This window comes from Enoplosus armatus, chromosome 2, assembly GCF_043641665.1.
Source record: "Enoplosus armatus isolate fEnoArm2 chromosome 2, fEnoArm2.hap1, whole genome shotgun sequence".
NCBI lineage: Eukaryota > Metazoa > Chordata > Actinopteri > Centrarchiformes > Enoplosidae > Enoplosus > Enoplosus armatus.
Window position 1 is genome coordinate 6,075,777 of NC_092181.1, and position 21,504 is coordinate 6,097,280.

The 21,504-nt window shown below is 43.0% G+C and overlaps 1 protein-coding gene across 1 annotated transcript; it reads right to left on the bottom strand.

Moving 5' to 3' along the window:
* Nucleotides 1-664: 664 nt before the first annotated feature.
* LOC139300089 (FERM and PDZ domain-containing protein 1) lies at nt 665-20,588 on the bottom strand. The gene is made up of 14 exons (XM_070923076.1): nt 20,470-20,588; nt 19,993-20,156; nt 15,013-15,115; nt 14,808-14,853; nt 13,194-13,298; nt 10,741-10,836; nt 10,073-10,198; nt 9,793-9,912; nt 8,988-9,124; nt 8,460-8,679; nt 8,154-8,336; nt 7,415-7,559; nt 5,997-7,310; nt 665-4,146 (listed from the first exon to the last, which is right to left on the bottom strand). The coding sequence occupies exons 1-14, from the start codon at nt 20,586-20,588 to the stop codon at nt 665-667; spliced, it is 6,360 nt and encodes a 2,119-aa protein (XP_070779177.1).
* Between the last annotated feature and the right edge of the window lie 916 nt (nt 20,589-21,504).

Here is a 21,504-nt window from a genome sequence, read left to right on the forward strand (position 1 = left end):
TTAACACGGTCAGCCAGTCAAACAAAAGGCCTGTGTATGAATGGAATCAAATACTGATTCACTCTGTGTATTTGAGGTTGTGTGCATGTGTATGTGTGTGAAAGACCCACTCCTCTCACACACCACTACTCCTCTGTCTAAAGCTGCGCCTGTAAACATTTCCAAATTCCTTTCTTTACATTCCTGGCTTGCTCACTGTAGTAACTCATGAATTAAATAAATGAATGAATAAATAAACATAATACATAACAGAGAATACATTCAAGTACATTAGTTCCTCAATACTGGAATGCAAGCAGGTTCTGCTTTTGCAGCTAGCACCACTCTGCAGTCTGGTTGTTGGCTGACTGTTTGGTTTGTGGGCTTCATCACGTGCACAGCATATAGTCAGTAACCACATGCGCCTCAACGATCTCAAACTGGCTCTATGATGTTGAGAGCGTTTGCGATCATTTGAGCTGTCATGGAGCTCAGTGACACAAGCGCGTTTCCGAGGTAACCTCCCCTCACGCTCTACGGCCCATCCTAAACATGACTGTCCCGGGTCGCACTCTGTCCACATCTGCGGCACCTGTGGAGCTCACTGGTGACCTCATGTGTCTGAGGTTACAAACCACAAGTTGCTCGAAGGTCACTTCAAGAGCCTTGAGAGGTTGTGGTCCACTCATAATGCAGTGAGGGTGCGGAACAGCTGAGTGAGGCAGAAGACTGAGGCGGTGAGCGCAGTGCACTGTTTGGCTAACAGCTTGGTGCTCAGGTCCTGGCAGCTGCGCTTGCTGCTGGCTCGCTCTGCTGCCAGACAGAAGTCCCGGAACGAGCGGGCCACATCTGCCAGACCTGCAACTGCCTCGGCGTTCCTCCGGTCACACCTGTCGCAACCAGAGAACCAGAGGCATACACCTGCCAACTCCACCAAGGTCCGGAAACTGTCAGCCAGGGAGTGAAGCATTTCCTCTGGGCTCTGTCCAATCCCCACCACCTTCTGGCAGCCGGACATCAGCCGCCGTGCCTCTATCTGGAGCACCCTCTTGTTCTCTGTAAAGTGGGCAGGACAGGTGTCCCTTGGGTGGCGACCTCCATGGCCTGCCACAGATCGGTCAGCACCACTACTTTCCAGAATGGAAAGGAGCTGGTCCACGTCTACGCGGAGTACTTGGAAACCTGTTGGGGGTTCTGGGTAGCGCTGCTGACCTAGCCGACTGATGGTGTCCTTGTGCGTCTGAGACAGGAAACGGTCAGAGATGTCAGTCAGTGGTGAAAGGAGGGGGCTGAGCTCAGAGGTAGAGGAGGAGAAAAGGATGGAGCGTGGGAAGGAGGGAGAGTGGGTGGAGGAGGTGGAGAGAAAGGAGGGAACAGGTGGAGAGGTGAGAGGAAGGCCTGCTCCAGAAGTCTGAGTCACACCGCTGCTCTGTGTGCGGCAGGAGAACTCGTAGACTGTCAGCTCGTCATCAAAGCTGTCCCCGCCGCTGAAGCAGTTGGTATAGACCGTTGGGCAACCACAAGCATCCAGCGGTATCTGGACCCCTTCCACAACTGACTCACATCCGGACGCTAGCACAGAACTGCAGCCAAACTCAGACTTCAATGGTGGGGTAGTCCCCACCTCGGCTGGGGTCTTTGTCTGGGGTGGATCCTCACAGATGGTGAACACCCTGCAGCCTGAAGAAAGTGTTTTTGGGGAGTCTGAATTCTGCACTGTAGGCCTACAAAGACCCAACAACGGCCTGTCGCTACTGGTCCGTTTTACATTCTGTGACTGACTATGAAAAGGGAGTCCTGGCCCATTTAGATTCTGTGTGGTCACCACTATTGGAGCGGGGGCAGAAGGTGAAGCATCTTTTATAGGGCCAGGAGTGTCCATCTTTAGGCCTGAAGTGTCTCTTTGGAGGCTGTTCACTATGGAGGCTGGAGGCTCTGTTATTGGTCCTGGTGTGTTCTTGATAGGTCCAGTGTGCAAAAGCTGATTTCGGTGTTGGGGTTTGGGCTCAGTCTGGACAGGCAATGTAGCGCTTACTTCCTTCACCTCGGACACTGAATGAAAATTCTTCGCTGAGGTCGTTTCCACAAAAAAATCCCCATCCACCTCTGACCCTGTGACCGTTGTATCCGAATCGTCTGACTCCACTGATTCGGCAGTTGTGCCCATTTCAAAGTCTATTGTTTGTGTGACATCATGAACGTCTGTAACTCTGATGGTGATCTCGACGTTGTTGCTACTGTCCTCAGCAGGACTCTGAGCTACATCCCCCACCCCAGCTTGGTTGAGGGTTTCCTGGGAGTGCGATAAATAAAGGGGCAACTTTTGAATCTTCCCCCTGAGTGTGGAGGCAGATAAGCGACCCATAATGCTAGGTGTACAGGTCTGGAAGAGGAAGTGAGTTGGAGAAGGAGGCTCTTTGGAGAGACTGTGGATTGTGGCTGTGTTAGGTTTCGCTAAGCTCGGACTAGCTAAAATATCTTTAACTTCAGCACTTGGCATGGGGGTCACACATATGGGTTTGTGTACATTTTGATTCGAACATGAAGCACTTTCACACGTAACCTCACTTTTCAGTCTAGTATCTGAGTTAAATGTAGGAGATGTGACACTCGTTGCAGCTCCAAGCTTCGCAGTGATAGAGTTTATAGTACGAGTATAATCAGAGTTAGCTGAATGAACTCTTGTATGAGCTTCAGTGTTGGTAAGAGAGAGAGAGAGACTCAATTGAGACTCAGCTTTACCTGCTGTAGCTGAATTAGCTCGGATACTATGCTTTGTAGCTGTAGTCCAGTCATCTTTCTTGTCACTTGAACTATAACTTAAGGAATTATTCGCTTCATCGTCATCGAAAACATTGTCTGAATTGGTGCTGTCAGTAACATCATCGCTAGCAGTCATAGTCGACCCAACAACACTGATGGCTTCATCCTCATTAACACTGGTGGTGACTTCTAAATATAATTGTGCTTTGTTAGCGTGATTTTGTTTGCTAGGTGGCGTCTCCTCAGAATTAGATGAAGACCTTTTGGGTGAGGTTCCCGTGTTTTCACTGCACCCTTCTTCCCTCACTGAACAGTTGCTTTGGGATTTGGGAAGAAGAGGCATTGGAGGTAGAGGGGATGAGGGTGGAGGGGGTGGTGGTGAGTATGATGGAGGGTTTGACTTTTCACATACACCTTCAAGCATATGTTCCTCTACATATGAGTTTTGGTCTAGGGCAATCAGATGGGCTCCCAAAAGGCCATTACTACCCTTTTTATTCACATCCATCAAACATGTAGGCAGTGTGTTGGCCTCTGGCTGCCTTTCAGCACCCATGAGTGGTTTCTTTGAACTGGCTGAGGTCCCTCTCACCCCTTCTGTCTTGTCTTCTTCGCCCATACCTTCCTCTTCAGTGATTTCTGGCAAAAACATATGACTAGTGAATGGTCCATTCCCCGACACACCTGTTGTCTCCTCCCTCTCTCCCTCCTCTTTCCCCTCACCCACCTCATCCTGCCCCCCCGCTTCCTCCTTTCCGTCACCCCTCCGATCAGCACTCTCCTTCCCATCTGGATCCACCCGGCAGCGGACAACGGCGATTGTAGGAGACACTGCCTTCACCAGATCTGTGACTGATTTGGATTCCATTGCGTCAGGTTCCATCTCCATTTCTTGCTTCCTGGTCCTGGAGGGGGCCTGTGGGTCTCTAATCTGATCATGAGACCCAAAACCACAAGGAGAACAAGGTCCATGCGATCTGGGTTTGGACAGGATGGGTTTTGTCTCAAGCTGAGCTGGTTCCCCTTCAGAGTGAGTCAGGGAAGAGACAGTAGGACTGGGATTCTGGGTTTGCTCTGAAGGTTCAGGATCTGAACTCAGCATCTGCGCATCATTGGCTTCTGCCAAAAGGTTCTTATGAAGCCTACTAGAGACCAGGTCCTGCTTTGATTCTGGATCTGGCTCTGGGTATGACACTCTGGAGGTGTAATCAGTTTCCATGAAGGAACGGCGCTTCCGGGATCTTTTTCTGAGCTGGAACAATGTTTCTCTGCCTCCTCCTTCCTCATCTCCTCCTTTTCTGTCTTCTTCTGCTTTTCCACCTTTGTCTGCGTCTGTCACAGAGACTCCGATGTCACTGAGGCTGAGGCTGCTGAGGAAGTCCAGTTTCATCTCTGTGCAAATATCTGCAAGATAGTAAAAAAGGCTCAGCCAAACTTGTGTTAAAAACAGAGTGTATATCAAAATGTGCTTTTTAAGTTTCACAAAACAAACAAATTCCATCTGTGTTCTGTGAACAGAGGTAGGAAATAAACATACTGTAGGTAATCTAAGTTAACCTGTAGTTTTGTATCACACTATTTTAGTTTGAAGGTTTACAGTATGTCAAAGGTGAGTGGCAACCTTTCTGTCTCCCTCACTTTTACAGCTTCAGTTTGACTTACTCACAAAAATCTAAACACTGTCCAGCGGCCAAAAAAAAGAGAGGAGATTATAAAAGTCAGTTGTTATGCTCTGACAAGTAAACTTTACAAGCAGCAGTGGCTGAAGACATTTTGGCCCTCTCAGACTACATAAGATTATTTGTGGGTGTGGTTGGGGCTGTATGCAGCCTGTAGGTAGTACTCGGCTATAAAAAGTAATGATTCCTCCTCTGCTTGCCTTTGGGGTTAAAAAAATATAAAAATATATATCTTTATTTACAGTTAATATGATCCTAAAAAGATGCTACATTTTAACACCAATCAAATAATCAGCAGGAAAAGACAAGTTAAGATGCAAATACAACATTTGTCATAAAGTATTAGGTCTCTATCAAGGAAACTAAAGGTGATTTGGCTGGTGCATTAATAGTCTTATATAGAATTGTTTTTGTTTTTTTGATGCTGTACATTTGTAATTTGTGACTAATACAGTGGCTGAAATATTCAGATCCTTTACTTAAGTAAAAGTACGAATACAACTGTGTATAAATATTCCATAACAAGTAAGTCCTTCATTTAAAATCCGACTTAAGTAAAAGTACTAAATAAGTATTATCAACCGCCGCTAGATGGCGCTGCAGTAGCGCTGCCGCCATTTTGGACTGTAAATGCCCATGAGACAGTGTGTGTGTTTCAGCATTTAAACAAACACTGGCTATATTAGGGGCTCTCAGCAAAAGGACAAATTAAATAATTTCACTTTTATTACACTAAATTCCAGGGAATGTATCTTCTTAGAGGGGATTCTTTCAGACAACATCCTCTCACAGTCTGTGGTCTGTGCATCTATTTTGGAGGTTCTTGACATGACAAAGTTTGAGATTGTCTGGTTTCTCAAAATCCAGAGAGTGCTGATTTTTTCTAGCTTCCATTCATGTCCATTGCCTTTTGCTCCTCTGGGAAAGAAAGTTTTTATTGTTTAATACATGAAATTCTGGATTCATGTTTTACAAATTTCTGCTGTGATTCTTTCATGAATTAAATAAATAATAATAGTTTGCATATTTATAATATTAATGGTTCAACACAAGCCATTTTAGTAGAGGCATTAAATATATGACAATGAAATAGAAAGAATTTTGTTTAACTTTTGTACAGCACTTTTGTAGACGAGACGTTTTACTGGTGTCATTAAGTTCTTTGATAATCTCTGCTGCTGCACACTGATGTTGCAATGGAATGACCAATTAGCTTTCACTTCCTATTAATGCAAGTTCTTTGAGTGGACTAATAAATATCTTTGGACAGTTAAGAGTAATGGATGAAATGCAGGAGAGCAGGCACTGAGCTCTATAGGCTCTACAGTCTGTCGTTATAGTCAGTTGACCACATCACTGTGACAGTAGGTGTGATCGGACGTGTGGTCTACTTCTTTCCTGGCAATTATGTTACATTGCTCTGTAATGGAATGGTGTATCACCCTTGTGGAGTAAAAACTTCCACCACTAGATGGCAGCAAAAGCAGAATGAACAGCCTGTGCTTCCATCACTCGACAGGGCTTGAATATGACAGAAAATGCATGTGATCAGCCTCACAATGAAAACCAAATCACCTCTTGGCATGGCCCCCGAGGTTGGGTCTTCAGGTGAGGTGAAGCGATCTCTGGCGTCAAAGAACTCCTCATCAGAGCTGCTGTCTCCAAAGCCGGGCGGTGGCTGAAGGATGGGGATAGGCTCCAGGTCAACTGCCTTAGCCAGTTCTCCCTCGGCCTCCACCTCCTCCAACTCTTCTCCCTCTTTATGATGCAGGGGGTGGGGAAGGCTGCGAGCACTGTCGGGGGTGATGCTGGAGCAGAGTTTGTAGTAGCAGCGAGCGTCGCTCTGGTCGAAGTTAAACACAAAGTCCATGTGGGAGGAAGGGGAGGACGGGGACAGAGTTAGTGGATGTTCTTTGAAAGTACCGTCACTGCTCACGCTTCCTCCTTCGCCTGCTCTTCTCACTGACTCATCCATTTCTTTCAACAACTTCCTCCTCCTCCTTCTCAACTCCTCCTCTTCATCCTCATCATCGTCGCTGGCCTCCGGGGGGCTCGGCAGGAAGTCCAGGCGGGAGAGCTCGGCGAAACACAGGGAGCTGTCATCAGAGCAAGGGTTCCCTGAACATTTTTGGACGTGGTGATGGCTCAGAGAGGTGTACACGGGTGCGAGGAGTTGGGGGTCGGCTCCGTCGCCTGACCTCCTGCAGACCCCTCCTCCTCCGCCTCTGTCGTGAGCTGTGAAGTGGATAAGGGGATGAGAGTGAGCTGGTGGAGGAGCGAGGAGGTGAGACTGAACTTGCCTATGAGAGTAGGGATGAAGCTGAAGGGGACCGTGGGCATGAGCTTGTGAGGGAGCATTGAAGTGGATGGAGGAAGAGCATGAAATTAAGTCGTCTTCCTCCAAAGCGTCAAGGGAATCGCTGGAGGGGCTGGTGAGGACACGAGAGTCAGAATGACAGGAATCTGATGCTTCTGATACAGATGGCTGCTCCTCTCCTGCTCGCACCTCTTCTCCACCTCCCACTTTTTCCCGTTGTTCCCCCGATTCATTGTCTGTTACCTCAATCTGTATTTGCGCTCTCTCTGTCTCCTCCTTGTGCTCCGTATCTTCAGTCTTACCCTCTCTATTCTTACCTAGCGGAGACTTTTCCTTTTCATTATCAGCATCCTTTTCTTCCTTTTGCTTTTTATCCTCCCAAAGTTTATCTCCCTTTTCTTTGCCATCTTTGTCTCTCCTTCTGTTTCTGTCTTTTTTTTTCCTTCCCTCTGGGTCTGATGAGGATCTGACACGAGGGCAGGGCTTCTCGTCATGAGACACCTTGGTAACCAGCGGCTCCATGTCCAAGTCTGAGGAGTTGTCTGAGTCGCTGCCACACCGTGACACATAACCTGTGAACATACACCACACCAAACATTAAAACAAGACAACTGTTATTTACTATTTATGGATCTATGCATCATTTTTATGGCTGTATATTACTGTGAATGTGTACCTTCCTCTGCAGACACTCTGTGCTTCTTGGAGTTATCTATCCAGGGAAAGATGTTGAGGTTGGGGTCAACGAACACTCGGCAGTACCCTGCTATTAGGCAGGACATATCTTTGGCTGCCACTGATTCCAATAGCAACGTGATGGGCTTTGTATGGGAAAAGAGGCCAAATGATATGAGATGAGACAAGAAAAGAGAGAGAACGGTAAGACAATTTCAGTAGTGGAAAAACACTTCCACGTATAGTAATCTTCCAAAAGGGTCATAATATTGATGAAAAAGCAGTTCTACTTCTTTTCATGCTGAAGTCTGCACATTGTTTACAGGAGGGGATACACAAATTAATGTAAACGGGTCAAGAAAAGAATGAAAACACAGCTACAATGGTGGGCCATGTTAAGTTTGATCCGTGAGCTTCCAGACCTCCAAAGTGGCTAAATCTGCTGTGTCCAAACTGCAAATTGTCAAAATTACACAACTCTATTAAATAAGTCAAGGTGTATTGTCTCAAAAAAATCCCAACACATGCTAAATACAGACAACTGCACCAACAAAGGGTGAACAAATAATGCTAATTGGTATGCAACCTAATATAACCCACCTTTGTAGCAGTGTTTGTAATGCGGATTCAGTTACTTCAAAGTAAAAGTGCTTTTGATCAGCTTTACAGTATTTTGTCTTCTTGCTGTATGTGATGTGTGTGTGATGTGTGTGTGTGTGTGTGTATATTCCTGCTCTTACCTTGATGTCCTGCAGGTATATCTTGACCAGGCTGACCTTGTCGGATTCAGGCAGCAGCTCGATGCGTGTGATGCTGGTGAACTCGGTGAGGGTGGACAGGATACTCAGTTTGTGGTTGACCACCTGACTCATCCCATAGCGCGCCCCCACCAACAACGTCACCATCGACTCCCTGTCCTGGAGCTGAAAGGTGGGGTGGAAGGGGAGGGGTCGTCCACCAGAAAGACAGAAGGAGGAGAAATTATAGAGAATGAGAAGTTTGAAAGAAAAAAACAAATATATAAATTAAACAGTCTAAATCGCTACCATCATGGTGGCACTGAAGGATTTTCCTCCAAATGACTTGAGATCACTCAGCTCCTCCAGGTAGTTTATCCGTGCCTGATCAACCGACAGGCCCTTCTGCTTGGGGTCATGCTGTGATTGGCTCTTCTTCATGTGGTAGCTGATGGCCTTCCTCAGATCTTTCTCTCGCATGTTCCTCAACAAGGTGGATGACACAAAGTTCTCTATGCCCCACGTCTTCCTGGAGCAAACAGAGAAACACAGACTGAGAGGGTCTGTTTGTGTGCACAAGACTGTTGAGTGCTGAAACTTCATTCAGGATGTGTGAATGTACAGTATATATGAATGGAATAGCATCTCCTTCATCCCAGACCAGTTATTTCCTAGGAGACTAAATTAATTTCAAATCATGAAATGCATCCCTGATGCAAAGGGCCGAGTGCTACAAGACTGCAGTTATACTGTACAACTTGTGTAACTCATTGCCCTGTGTTAATAATGGATATAAATATCATTTAAAATGTGTGTGTGTGTGTGTGATAATCTCACGTGATAATCTTTAAATTGGTTTTTGGTGACTGTCCACAGCTCGCCAATCTCTCCTGGATGTGCAGCGCAGCGAGTCGCAAGGCGGTGTTACACCTCATCTCTATTGCAAAGCGCTCCTGCAGCACATCATTCACCCCCTAACACACACACAGGCACACACATACACACACACACACACAGTGAAAAACAAACAAATAGTAAGAAAAGGACATACATGTATATATATATCCAAATTTACGTTTTATACTCATTTCAGGACCATCCATGGTTTGTAAACTACTGGTAAGTCATTTGCAGCATTTACTTGAGTTGAGCAAAAATATCCTCAACAACAAACTTCATTTAAAAAGTAACAAGAACTTACTGTGGGAAGGATGTTATGACTTTCCTTCATAATGGTGAGTCAGCACTGACAGAGTTTCTTTCACTCATGCAACATGGTGTATTTACAGGTTTTGCGTGCTGACTGACAAAATCCTTGTTTTCCTTATTTGAACTACAGGACAGGAATAAAAAATATGGTGGGATCTGATGTAAAACTGCAGCGATAACTGGACTTTTTGGAGGTGTTACAAAACTTTGCTTAATTATTTGATTCAGATTCAGAATCAAATCGCCTCTTCTGTTGATGTTGCTGGGGAGTTTACAATTATAAGCAGCTGATTATGTAATGTTTCTACCCCTAACATACTGTAATACAAAAGAAAATGTAGTTAAGGGAAAACTATCAAAACAGATGAGTGGTATGAAGAGTTAACTGCTACAGCCTGGAGTTTAGCTGTGGGTCAGAGATTCGTCGGTCTACCTGCAAGTAGAGGTACTCAAAGGTAGTGGGATCCTCCTGCAGCAGCGTCACAAGGTTTTTGGGCATGAAACAAACACGGAACAGACATCTGTAGTCATGGGCCTCTTTCTTCTGGACCACCTGAGCACAAACACATGCACACTTTGCTTCAAATGTGTATTTTTGAATGCAGAATTAATATCCAAATGGAGCTGTGGTGGAGATATGTTAAACAACTGTTATTGGTGTGTGTGTGTGTGTGTGTGTGTGTGTGTGTGTGTGTGTGTGTGTGTGTGTGTACCTGCTGTATTCTCTCCTCATCATGCAGCAGCAGTAGTTTCGTAATGCTGTGCTGCTGCTCCAGCACCAGGGAGAAGTGTTCAATACGGCTCAGAGAAAGCTTTTCCTTCAGTGTCATCACAATGTCCTGATGCACCAAAGAAAATTACATCTTGAGAGACAGCATTTTACAACATCAGGAAACATAATTGCTGAGGTGAGCTGAGCTGAGGGTGATAGGTCTCAATGAAGCAAAGGAAAGTCTGAGTAGTTGGCAAATCTAGGAAAGTATAGTATATCTAATATTGATGAAACCTGGAGAGTGAGTGAATCACATCAGTTGTAGCTTTTAAAAAGGACCATAAATGAAATCCAATATCGTCTCAATTATATGGTTATATCTAAATATGACGCTTATTGCAGGCTTGACACTACATCACATTCATTTAATGAGCTGACAACAGTCTCCTTGACTTGACTCCTACAGTTAAAATATTTTGACCAACAAGGACATGGGCATGAAAATTGGCTTCAGGTTTTGACTTGATTAAGAATCACAGAGAATACTTCCATTAAATAAGCACCCCAAAAATCCACTACAGTTGTCAAGTATCCAGTATTAAGAAGACATGACGTTGGTAATAAATAGGAATGGACATCAATATGGAAGACTATATCATTGCATAGTACCTTGACTGTGGTGCTGGGTTCAAATTTAAAGGCCTTGGTCTGCCCGTTCTCCAGATAGACCTTCAGAACGTTAGGCAGGAAGAGTAGTGAGTTGCCCTGCAATAAAGACATGGGGTCAGGGGTCAGGGGAAGTGCCAGATGAAACTGAGAGCATCGTAAAACCTGCTGGTTCAAGAGGATTATAAGTAACAGCCTGACAGGGAGACATGAGATAGAGTCAGGAAAAGAAAGTGGTTTGTGTCTCTGTGTTTGAGACATAGATTTAATTGGATGGGGTATTTTGGAATGTTTGTCTAAGATAATAAAGTTTATGAATGCAGCACTTATCAAAACAAGAGATTAAAAAGTCAATTACAAGGAAAAAAAGAAAACACAAAAAGAGAAAAAATGCACGTTACATATGTATTTCATACACACATAATACACATATGCAGACAAACTGAATTAGGTTATAAAAAAGACTTTTGTTAAAAAATACGTTTTCAGAGGCATTTTAAAAGAAAATACAGATCTTGGAAGTCTGAGTTTGTCAGGTAGGTTGTTCCAGAGTAACAGCCAAAGCTCTATCCTCTTTAGTCTTAAATCTCGACATGGGAACAGCCAACAGGCTCCTGCCTGACGAGCTCAGACTGCATGCAGGTTGATAAAAGCACAGTAATTAAGAGATATAGTCTGGGGCCAGGCCATGAAGTGCTCTAAAAGTAATGAGTAAAATCTTAAATTCCATTCTGTAATAAGCTGGTAGCCAATGTAAAGGCATTAAGAGGGTGTAATACGTGTGTATGTCATTTGTGTTAGACGTTTAGCTGCTGCATTTTGTACAAATTAGAGTCTATGAATTGTTTTCTGATTTATGCCAGTTAGGACGTCATTACAGTAATCCAAATGTGAGTAAATTAAAGCATGTATGATGAATTTCTCGGAAGCTCAGATATGAAGAGATTTTAGCGATATTCCTTAAATGATAAAAGCAAAATTGGACGACCTTGCAAATATGCATTTCAAAAGGTTGGAATCAAATAACACACCGAGGGTTTTGACAGAAGACTTAGTGTTGTTGGAAAAAGGGACCAAGTGAGGACTGTAATTCTGTATGCAGACTGTCAGGGCCAAATGTAGCACAAATCTTACCTGAATTTCCAGAATATCGTCAAAAGAAAGTGCCACCCACTACTATTAGGAGGAGTTATTATCCAAACTTATTTGAAGAAATTTCACAAGCACTCCTGCTTTTACACCCAAAAATGAAGCCAAATTAACAAAATAAAAAACACATTTCAACATACTTACAGAAGGAAATTAGTCTCATTTTCAGCTCTTCTCACAGAGCATTTCTTCCCATCATATCTTCTGGCCTCTTTCTGTCTGCCCAGCTTGTTCGCTGTGGTGAGTCATCTTTCTCTGCCTCATCCCTGTTCTCTTATCATTTTAGAAAGTGTTTTTCTGTATTGACACTGTGATGTAATGCAACATTGATGTCTGTATGTTTTAAAGTTCAAATGGAGAGCTTTCAAATTTTAGACAACCCCTCCCTTGTCACCCTCCCATCTTCCATTTCTCCTGTTTCCTCTCCCTTTTTACAGCCACCCCCCCCCCCCCCCCCCCCCCACCTCCCTACCTATCTCCCCCTATCTCTACCTCTCTCCTTAAACTGATGCTTATTGTCCTGTAATCACAGACATTAGGACTGGAGGATGAGGCAGATATCGATCCGGGTTTTCTCTGTGATTAGTAATGGGCACTCCAGCCTCTGTGGTTTTCCCCATCCAGCTAATTTCACATCCGCTGGCAGGATGGGAACTCTGACCAACGTGAGCCAGGCTTAGAAGAGAAAAACTGCATATGGTATGGAATAATACTGACCGATTACAAAACATCACGCCTCGTCATTGTGCATAGGTACATCTGGCATCAATAACTCCCAGTTTAAAGCACTGTCTGTTGTATGAAAAATGCAATGTTACTCACTAAATGCATTGTGTGTATCCTTGAGGTCTAACAAACATATTTTAGTGCATTTCCTTCCTCAAACATTTGCAAAGCCGTAGTATTTTAAATGTATTGTTTACATCCATGTTTACTAGCTGTCAGTCTTCTTCTTCTCTGCCTTTGCTGCAGCATATCTTTGCATGTTAGCGCCACCTGTAGATCAGTGGAATAGTGTGAAACCATTGGTAGGACTGCATTTGAAGTCTAAAACTCCACAGGGAGCCTTTAAACCAGTGGGTTCCAACCTGGGGGTCATGACCCTCCAAAGGGTTAGATTTTTTTGTTTTGCATTGTTTTTGTTAACCTGCCCATAGCAACATGAGATACATGGCTTCAAGTTGTTAATGAATGTGATGAATATCAACTGTCTGATAATTATACTGTAAGCTAACACTGAAGAGAGGGAAGGGGCATCTGATGCTGATTTGTTAAGTTATTAGCATTAACCATGTTCTCTCACTCACCTGAGAGTGTCCGTTGACTTCCACCTCCTCAGCAAAGTGAACTTTCACTGGGTTGGACCTGAGCTTGGCCCTCTTCTCTGGTGTGATGAATGATGACTTTGGGCCCTGGGAGGAATACAAATCAATAAATCAGGCTGGCATCGTATTTTTCATAATTTAATCAAGTTATTTTCAGTAAAGCACAGTGTGGTACATATGAGGGAAATGAAAAGATTAACGCTTTTGTTTTGCATTTCATCCAAGCATGCATACAGAAAGTGAAACTAAACACATTTTATTATTTAGTTGGTTGATGACATATATCCAGGTTTCCTTTGGTTGACTTCTACAGCCAGCTTCAATATCATTACCTTTAAATTAAAGGTATTAGACTGTTCAAAAAGAACTGTTATATCAAACCAAAAGGACAGTGTCAGCAAGTATGTTGAGTTTATGCAATATATTGAGGATAAGCTTTGATTATTTCATTAAAAGAAGTTCAAATTGTAGCAAGTTCTATAAAATTACAAGCACTGTCCAGAGACGATGGATAGCATCTAATATTGCAGAAATGTAGAAGACAGGACAGAGAAGGAGAGAAGTGATGATGATATATAGATGGGTGCATCCATTTTTAAAAATGCATTAATGCAGTAATAGTAATACTATTTCGTTTTCAATACAACACAGGCATCCAAATCAATTCTAACCATTTTGTAGTTCTATCAAGGGATTTATATCAAGGAGATATCCATTATGCATTCATATTAAGCACAGGTGCTCAGTAACAAAGAAAAGCACATTGTTGCCTTCATTACAGCAAAACCAGGTATAAAGCTGGTGGATTGAAAGCCCCCTCCTGATCTTATATGACTGATTATTATAAAAAATCTTAATCACTTAAGCATGCCTTGGTTAAGAACTCTTTTGATGTTTTGTTCCCATCAACAAGCACGAAAGAGATGAATATTTTCTGGGAAATGCTAATACTTCCTTAAAGCTCAGTAATGATTTCTGGGAGGAGCCGTGAGCTATGAATCAGATGGTAGAGGTGCTTCCATCAGCAGAGCTCCTGATGAGAATTACTGAGGAGCAGCCATTTATTTACCGATCTACTTCACCTTAGTGCTAACACATACATCAGCTTCACAGATTGAGGTCCACAACCTTCACACACACACACACACACACACACACACACACACACACACACGCATAGATTGAGTGATCATGATTGAGTGTGTGTCTGTCTGAGTCGGTGGGGGGAGTTTCCGAGGGTGTAACGTGTTGTCACTGTTAACACTGATGTAGTGGTGGCACATTGGTGACAGCCCGCTTGTTAGCAATGAGCCTCATTGACATGCTGATTAATGGGTTTGTTGACAACAGTGCTTTAAAGTCCCATGTGTATAAAGACACTGTACATTTATAGTATGTAAGCTGTGTACACATGCATGCTTGTGTATGTGTTTGTTTTTACAAGAGGAAACAAGAAGAGTTCATCTTAAATGCTGCTGGAATTGGATGTGTCATCATCCAATTAAGTGTCCATCAGCGTAACTTGTGTGTGTAAATGTGTGTTTCTCTGGAGTGTGTGTGCATGTGTGTAAGGTTAGTTAGATACGGCAGACTCACCAGCATTGTTCTGAGGACAGTCATTGTCAACGAATCCTGACACTCCCTGAAAAGAAAAAAAAAAGAATGAGTGGCTGGTAAGGTTAGATGTGATGTGCATAGCTTAATTTTAATCAGCATTTTGTGGTGTATGTATAATAATCACGCGTGTGTGTGTGTGTGTGTGTGTGTGTGTGTGTTTGTGAATGCAGTCGTCGGTGTAGACCTGATTATTTCAGCAGCTTGCTCCGGGGTCAGGTCATCGACAGCGATGTTATTGATCTTCACAAGCTGGTCGCCAGGGACGAGCCGACCATCTGCAGGACCACCTGGACACACAAAATGTCCTTGTGTTGTCGTGCCTGAGGGTGTTCAATTGGTCTACATTCATACCGCAACTGGGGTTTGTGGCAGGCAGACAGTAGCTTGTATTCTAGTGATCTCCTTTCATCTCACACCGATGCATAATTTTTCACACAGCTTTCCAAACCTAACTGTCCCACTGCAGGGAGACCAGCAATCTAATCACTGCACATCCAATTTAGGGTTTATCTAACTGTATATCTCTTCACCTTATTTAGCATTCTACCACCTTCCTTATCCCAGTGTTCATCAACGTCACCTGTCCTTTACTGTCCCTAGGTCAGCATCCAACACTAAATAGCTGCTGTCACCACTACTAATAACATTAGGGGCAAGTTCTTCTCTCTGTAGGATTCGCTTCAGTGGGGAATACACATGTAAATGTGAACAAAAGTTACAGCAGATGTTTTTAATTAGAGATTTTTTTTTGAACAGCCTATGCTCAACAACTTCTCCAAATATATTCTTTAGAATATATATCTTTGCACACAACAAGGACTGTTAATCTTGTCTTACATTGGGAGAGGGGGTCTTAAAATGAACAGGAGGACTGATTAGAGCAAGAAAAACCTGTTTCAATCTTCATATCGCCACCTGACTATTGTTTTAAGACAAGCTTGAATCTTGAGTTTAACTGCTCTCTGGTCAAGCTATTACAGAAAGTACGGTGCAGAAGGGGGCACTGAAATAAACTGAAACACATTTTCTTTAAATGAGAATGGCATTGCATTTGTGAAGCAAGCAGTTTCACAATATTAGGCATGGCAAGATGTTTTCAGTGCTTCATGCCAACTGCTGAATTTTGGGAAGATTGTACTTTATACAGCTACTGATAGCTCTAACTCTCGGTATGTATATTTTATTTATACAAAATTTAACAAGATATTTTATTTTTTTATTTTATTATCATTTTCAAAATCTGATTTTATTACGCATATTGTATTTCTTTCTTTACAATGAATATCCCGGGAGAAAGCATGTGATGCTATCTTTTGTGCATACAAATGCTGAAAGACAAATTGTAATTTGAGGCAATCTGAAATGGCCAGCACAGCAAAAATCGTGGTTCTGGCCATAGACAGCATACATGAATTCATGTAGGTATATGCACAAAAATACACATGTTGAACATTAAAGTGTGTGTAATCTATGTATACTGTGTCAAGAGAGACAACAGTTTGTGAGACACAGACATTCATCAGCCCTTTCACTGCCTCCACAGACCACGCCCCACCATCGCCTTCCAAATTACTATCAACAGCATCCTGAGCATATTTTCTTCCTGTAAAACATCAGGTAACCCTCCAATACTGAGTCATACAATTGTGATACAAGTTATTAATTGATGTAACATTAAAAATGAACACAGTCAGATGCAGGTGACACCTCTGAAAATGCTTTTAAATAAAGGATTCATATTTCACTGTCAAGATGTGTCAGCACGTGCCAGAGAGACAGAGAGAGGAAAAACTGAGCCAAGCCTTAGTGGGGCCACTGGAGACATGAGCAACAGTGTGTGTGTGTTTGTGTGTGTGTGGGATAGGCAGAAGCAGATGGTGACAGAGCAGACTTGAGCCAGACAGGAGAAAGCGAGGTAATCTGCCCTTGGACCTCAGGGGGATTCAGATCCTTGTGGCTCTGCAGCTCAGCAGCAAACTGCACTTCAGAGTGCAAATGTAGGCAGAATTCAATAAGCAGTATGTGTTTAATGACTATAAGTATATGTTCAATTTTTAGTAGTAGATGTTAATAATAATTAGGATGCTTTAATTTTGTATTAGCAGCAGTTATAGTATTTTTTTTTAGTATGCACTGGATCTCTGTAAGGTATACAGACAAAACCTTCTGTTTTATAGTATATAAAGTACAGTGATGGAAACCCTGTCATTGTCATTAGCTGTAGCACATTCATGGATGTAGCATCTAGCTATACACCACTATGACAATGTTTACTATTGGAGAAGTAGCTCAATATATACTATATGCACTAGCAGGTGAGGCTGGGGAAAATCACATCCAGTACCCAGACAATCAGCACTGGCGCCTCCCAGGGATGTGTGCTGTCCCTGCTGCTCCTCTCCCTCTGCACCAACAACTGCACCTCAGGAGACCCATCTGTTTAACTCCTGAATTTTAATACTACCCCCCATCACCATACTCAACAGCACCGTGTCTGCTATGGAAGCCTTCAGATTTCTGGGATCCACAGTCTCCCAGGACCTGAAGTGTGCATCCAACATCGACACAATCATCAAAAAGGCCCAGCAGAGGATGTACCCTGCCTCAGGAGCTGCTGATCCAGTTCTACTCTGCAGTAATCCAGTCTGTTCTCTGCACATCCATCACAGACTGGTTTGTATCGGCCACCAAACAGGACAGGAACAGACTACAACAGATAGTCAGAACTGCAGAAAAAAATCATTGGTGCCAACCTGCCCTCCATTCAGGACTTATACATCTCCAGAGTACGGAAACAGACAGGAAAAATCACTGCAGACTCATCACACCCTGGACACAGCCTGTTTCAACTTCACCCCTCTGGTAGGCGCTACAGAGCACTGTACGCAAAAGAGAACAGTTTCTTTCCACAGACCATCACTGATGAACAGTTAACATCAGAAACAATCTGACACTATTAAATATCTTAAATTTTAACATGCACATATCATCACTGTCAAATATAAATCTAAGCCGCTGTGTATATACTGACATGTATACATGCATATACTGTACATATCCACCTACTTCATGTGTATAAAGCACCCTGTTATATTAATCATTCAATATTCATTCCACTATATTTGCACTTTTATATTTTTGTGCATAATAGCCAAATGTTTACCTTTGTTCAGCTTTGTTGTCCTTGTTTTATATTGATTGTTGATTATTGACAGCAACAAAAAAACAAGTCAAATTCCCTCCACACATAAACAAAACAAAGCTAAGTCTGATTCTGTAATTGGCTCCCATTGTTGGAAGAACATAAACTTCTATCTTTTAGTTGTCATTCAACAATGACTTGATGCTTGAACCTCAAACAGGTAAGGTGTGTTCAACCCCAGACAAGATAATGAGACTTTACTTGTAGAAACACTGAATACAAACAGAACGTCATTTTCTAAAATGTACATATCAATTTAGAACAGTACATGAGAGGAGTGGTGTACAAACACTGCAAGGCAAAACATACTGTAGGCACAGACGGCTATTTGGTTTAAAACTATTTCATTAATCTTGGAATGATTCACTATGCATGGCACACAGGTTGGCATCCTCTCTAAAAAGCAATTAACTATGATGGCTGTAAGTAGATCATATTCAAGATACTGTGTGATGATGAATGATTCTATTTTAGGAAAGATACAGAGGGACTGTAAGACTGCAGCTCTTCTTTAGATGTGACAACATTTACAGCAGCCAATTGCTGGAGAGGAACTTTATGTGGTTCAGAACAGGGGAAGCCCCTCAAAATCATGCAGCATGGGTACCCATTATTTTCACATAACTCCTTTCTGCAATTTCTGCAATCAACACACAAGCTGAGCATCATTATTAGGGGTGTACTGTATCTGTGAATGTATCAGAATTGTGCAAAACCATGTGTTTTACAGGTTTTACACCTCCAGCTGTATGCACATCCCACCTCCTTTGCTGAGACCCTAATCACACCTCTAACCTCCAACCTCACCCATCTATTACATAACAGAAAGTACATTAGGTATTTGTTTGGAAGAGGTTCTTGCTTGGAAGCCTGGGAGGACCTGTTGCCTGAAAGCCTCAATTAAGGGCAAAAAAGTCCCTCTCCTTGGACAGCACCGGCTTTGTTTTGCCTCTTCATTATACTGAAGGTGCTTTACACACACACACACACACTCACACAGTCGTGTTTCCATCACTTCAGAGAACATTACATTCACTTACATTTATTTCCTGGATAATTATCCTAACTATAACCCCTACTTGCCTAACCCTAACCCATACCCTAACCTTAAACCAAGTCTTCATCCTAAGATTGAATGATTACTTTATGGACCATTTTAACCCCAAAAGGAAGGTGAGGCCCCACACTGTGACTGTGTAAACAGATTAATGTCCCCATAACATGAGTAATACATGTCCACACACAAACACACTACATCAGTGCCACAGCATACTTCCTTTGTTAATGTGTGCATGTATGCAGTATGAGCATACATTATCAGCCTCCCTTGGAGTTTCCACTTTTTACAGTTTGTCTTGTACGCTGGCCAAAGGCCTGCAGTGGTCTGGCACAGCTCCACTATTACATTGGCTGAAGAGACTTTGCATGCTCTATGCAAAATAAGAGACAACAGGGAGAGTGGGACAAAAAAATGTTCTGTTCCTGAAAGAAAAGAAGATATTTGACACCCTCCTACCAATTATAGCATACCATGATTGGTAGGAGGATGGTGCTGTCAGCCTCACTGCATGCAAATGCTGTACTGTAAAGCTCTTTACAGAAGCTTATATTTCAATACCAAGAATAATAATACTATTTTTAGGTAGGTGAGATGAAGAATGAATGATCTGTCCCTCCCATGGGTGGGAGAGATCACTCCAGGGCTGCTGCCGCAAGGACTCACCACCTACAAAGTGATCAGTAGCAGCTGTGCCTGTTGAGCAAGAGACACTGACAAAGCAGACCAAAACACTGCAGACCTTGGCAATGGAAACTGGCACGAATGGGAAGGAGCCTGAGCTGGTGCTGGGGGAGACAAGAGGTGCCAACCAGACATAGCTGGGCTCACCTAAACATGCAGTGTCAGCGATGAAATCAAACTCCCTGATACTGACGAGTACTGTATTTTTCTTCTTGACGTACCTGGGGTGATCTCCTGCACCAGGATGGGCATCTGGGAGGACAGAGTGAGGCCATGAGAGTTGAGGCTCGGGTCCCGTTGGATCTGAACGATGAAGCGGAAGGGGTAATTCCTCTGATCAGAGCCACTGGACTCTGCTGTCTTCCCATCCACTGCAACCCGGTCTCTGGAGAGGAGCAGGTGGGCATAAATACAAAACAAAAAGAATTTATTCAGAATGACATCTTACCTCACGTATTATGTATTTCTGTGGTGAACAAGTTCCTATTTGAGTATATTAGAAGAAGTAAAAGGAGAAAGAATAAATACAATGGACAGTAGCAATATATAGCATTGACGATTTGTTCTTTGATGGAAAAAGCTAATACAGATGGCCTGGTGGGTCACTAACGTGGACTTCCTATGATAAGCCCCTCCCTCAGTCAAAGGACATACAGGTCAGATGAAATGAAGAAATTAACTAATGACTAATGGTTTACCTGCTCAGAGAGTGAGACCTGCTGCCTAAGTCTCGGGACCGTCTCAGCCATCGTCCCACCACCTGCTCCACCCGGCTGGTCCTACGGGACGGGGAGCGGCTCCTGTCCTGCCCCTCCATTTACCTACCAGGGGGCAAATGTCAAGTCATACATGCAGTATAATTGGTTAAACGGCTCCACATTAGTGTCAATGGAATGGAATGAAATCCAACCAGGAAATATTAAACCAGATTTCCTGAGCTCAAGTGTTTTCTGTCCATTTTTATAAAAATGAGATGAATGCGAGAAAGTGAAATGTGTGTTAATCAGTGTTTTCTGAGACTGTAAAATCCAACTCCATCAGATCTTTGCAATCAGAATACAAGATGCAAAAATGCAAAGCTTCAGAGACACAGCACACACACACACACACACACACACACACACATTAGGCTTGGCAGTGGGACTTCTGTGTATGAGACATGGACTGAGGCCAACAATGATGTCACTTGTGACTTCATGCAGCCTAATGGGCTCTTAGCCCGAGTTATGAGCCAATTCCTTACATGTTGCGTTCAACCCTCAGTAAACATCGATACCATTAATTCCTAATTCTCAATGATGATGGTGTCTCCTTGAAATGGGTCCCTGTTGTGTTTGCTGTGAGGCAGGCGGTCATCATAAATGATTGTTGACAGGCTGTGGTGGTTGTTGAGCTGGAAGTAATGGACATGGGTCGCCTCTGGTGTCTGTGGGGTTTAGTCAGGCCAATACAAGGACCTGTAGTTGCGAGTTAATGGGTCTTTGTGGAGCCGTGCAATATTTTAGGTAATGCCATATCAGCTTACACACACACAAAGGCCTACATGAGTTGAGTTTAGGGCTGCAACCAACAATTATATTCATCATCGATTAATCAATTGATCATTTTGTCTATAAAATGTTGGTAACTCGTAAAAATGGTTCATTTTAATTTTTTAGAGCCCAAGATGACTTATTCAAATAGCTTGTTTTGTACAGCCAACTGTCCAAAACCCAAAGATGTTCAATTTCCTA

What these genes read in the sequence shown, in the direction of transcription:
- LOC139300089 (XM_070923076.1), bottom strand. Translation starts at nt 20,588, where the DNA reads ATGGAGGGGCAGGACAGGAGCCGCTCCCCGTCCCGTAGGACCAGCCGG. An exon ending in CTGTCCTCAGAACAATGCTG is followed by an intron (nt 13,299 to 14,807) that starts GTGAGTCTGCCG and finishes TATTCCTCCCAG; the next exon opens with GGCCCAAAGTCATCATTCAT. An exon ending in TATACCTGCAGGACATCAAG is followed by an intron (nt 7,560 to 8,153) that starts GTAAGAGCAGGA and finishes TCCCATACAAAG; the next exon opens with CCCATCACGTTGCTATTGGA.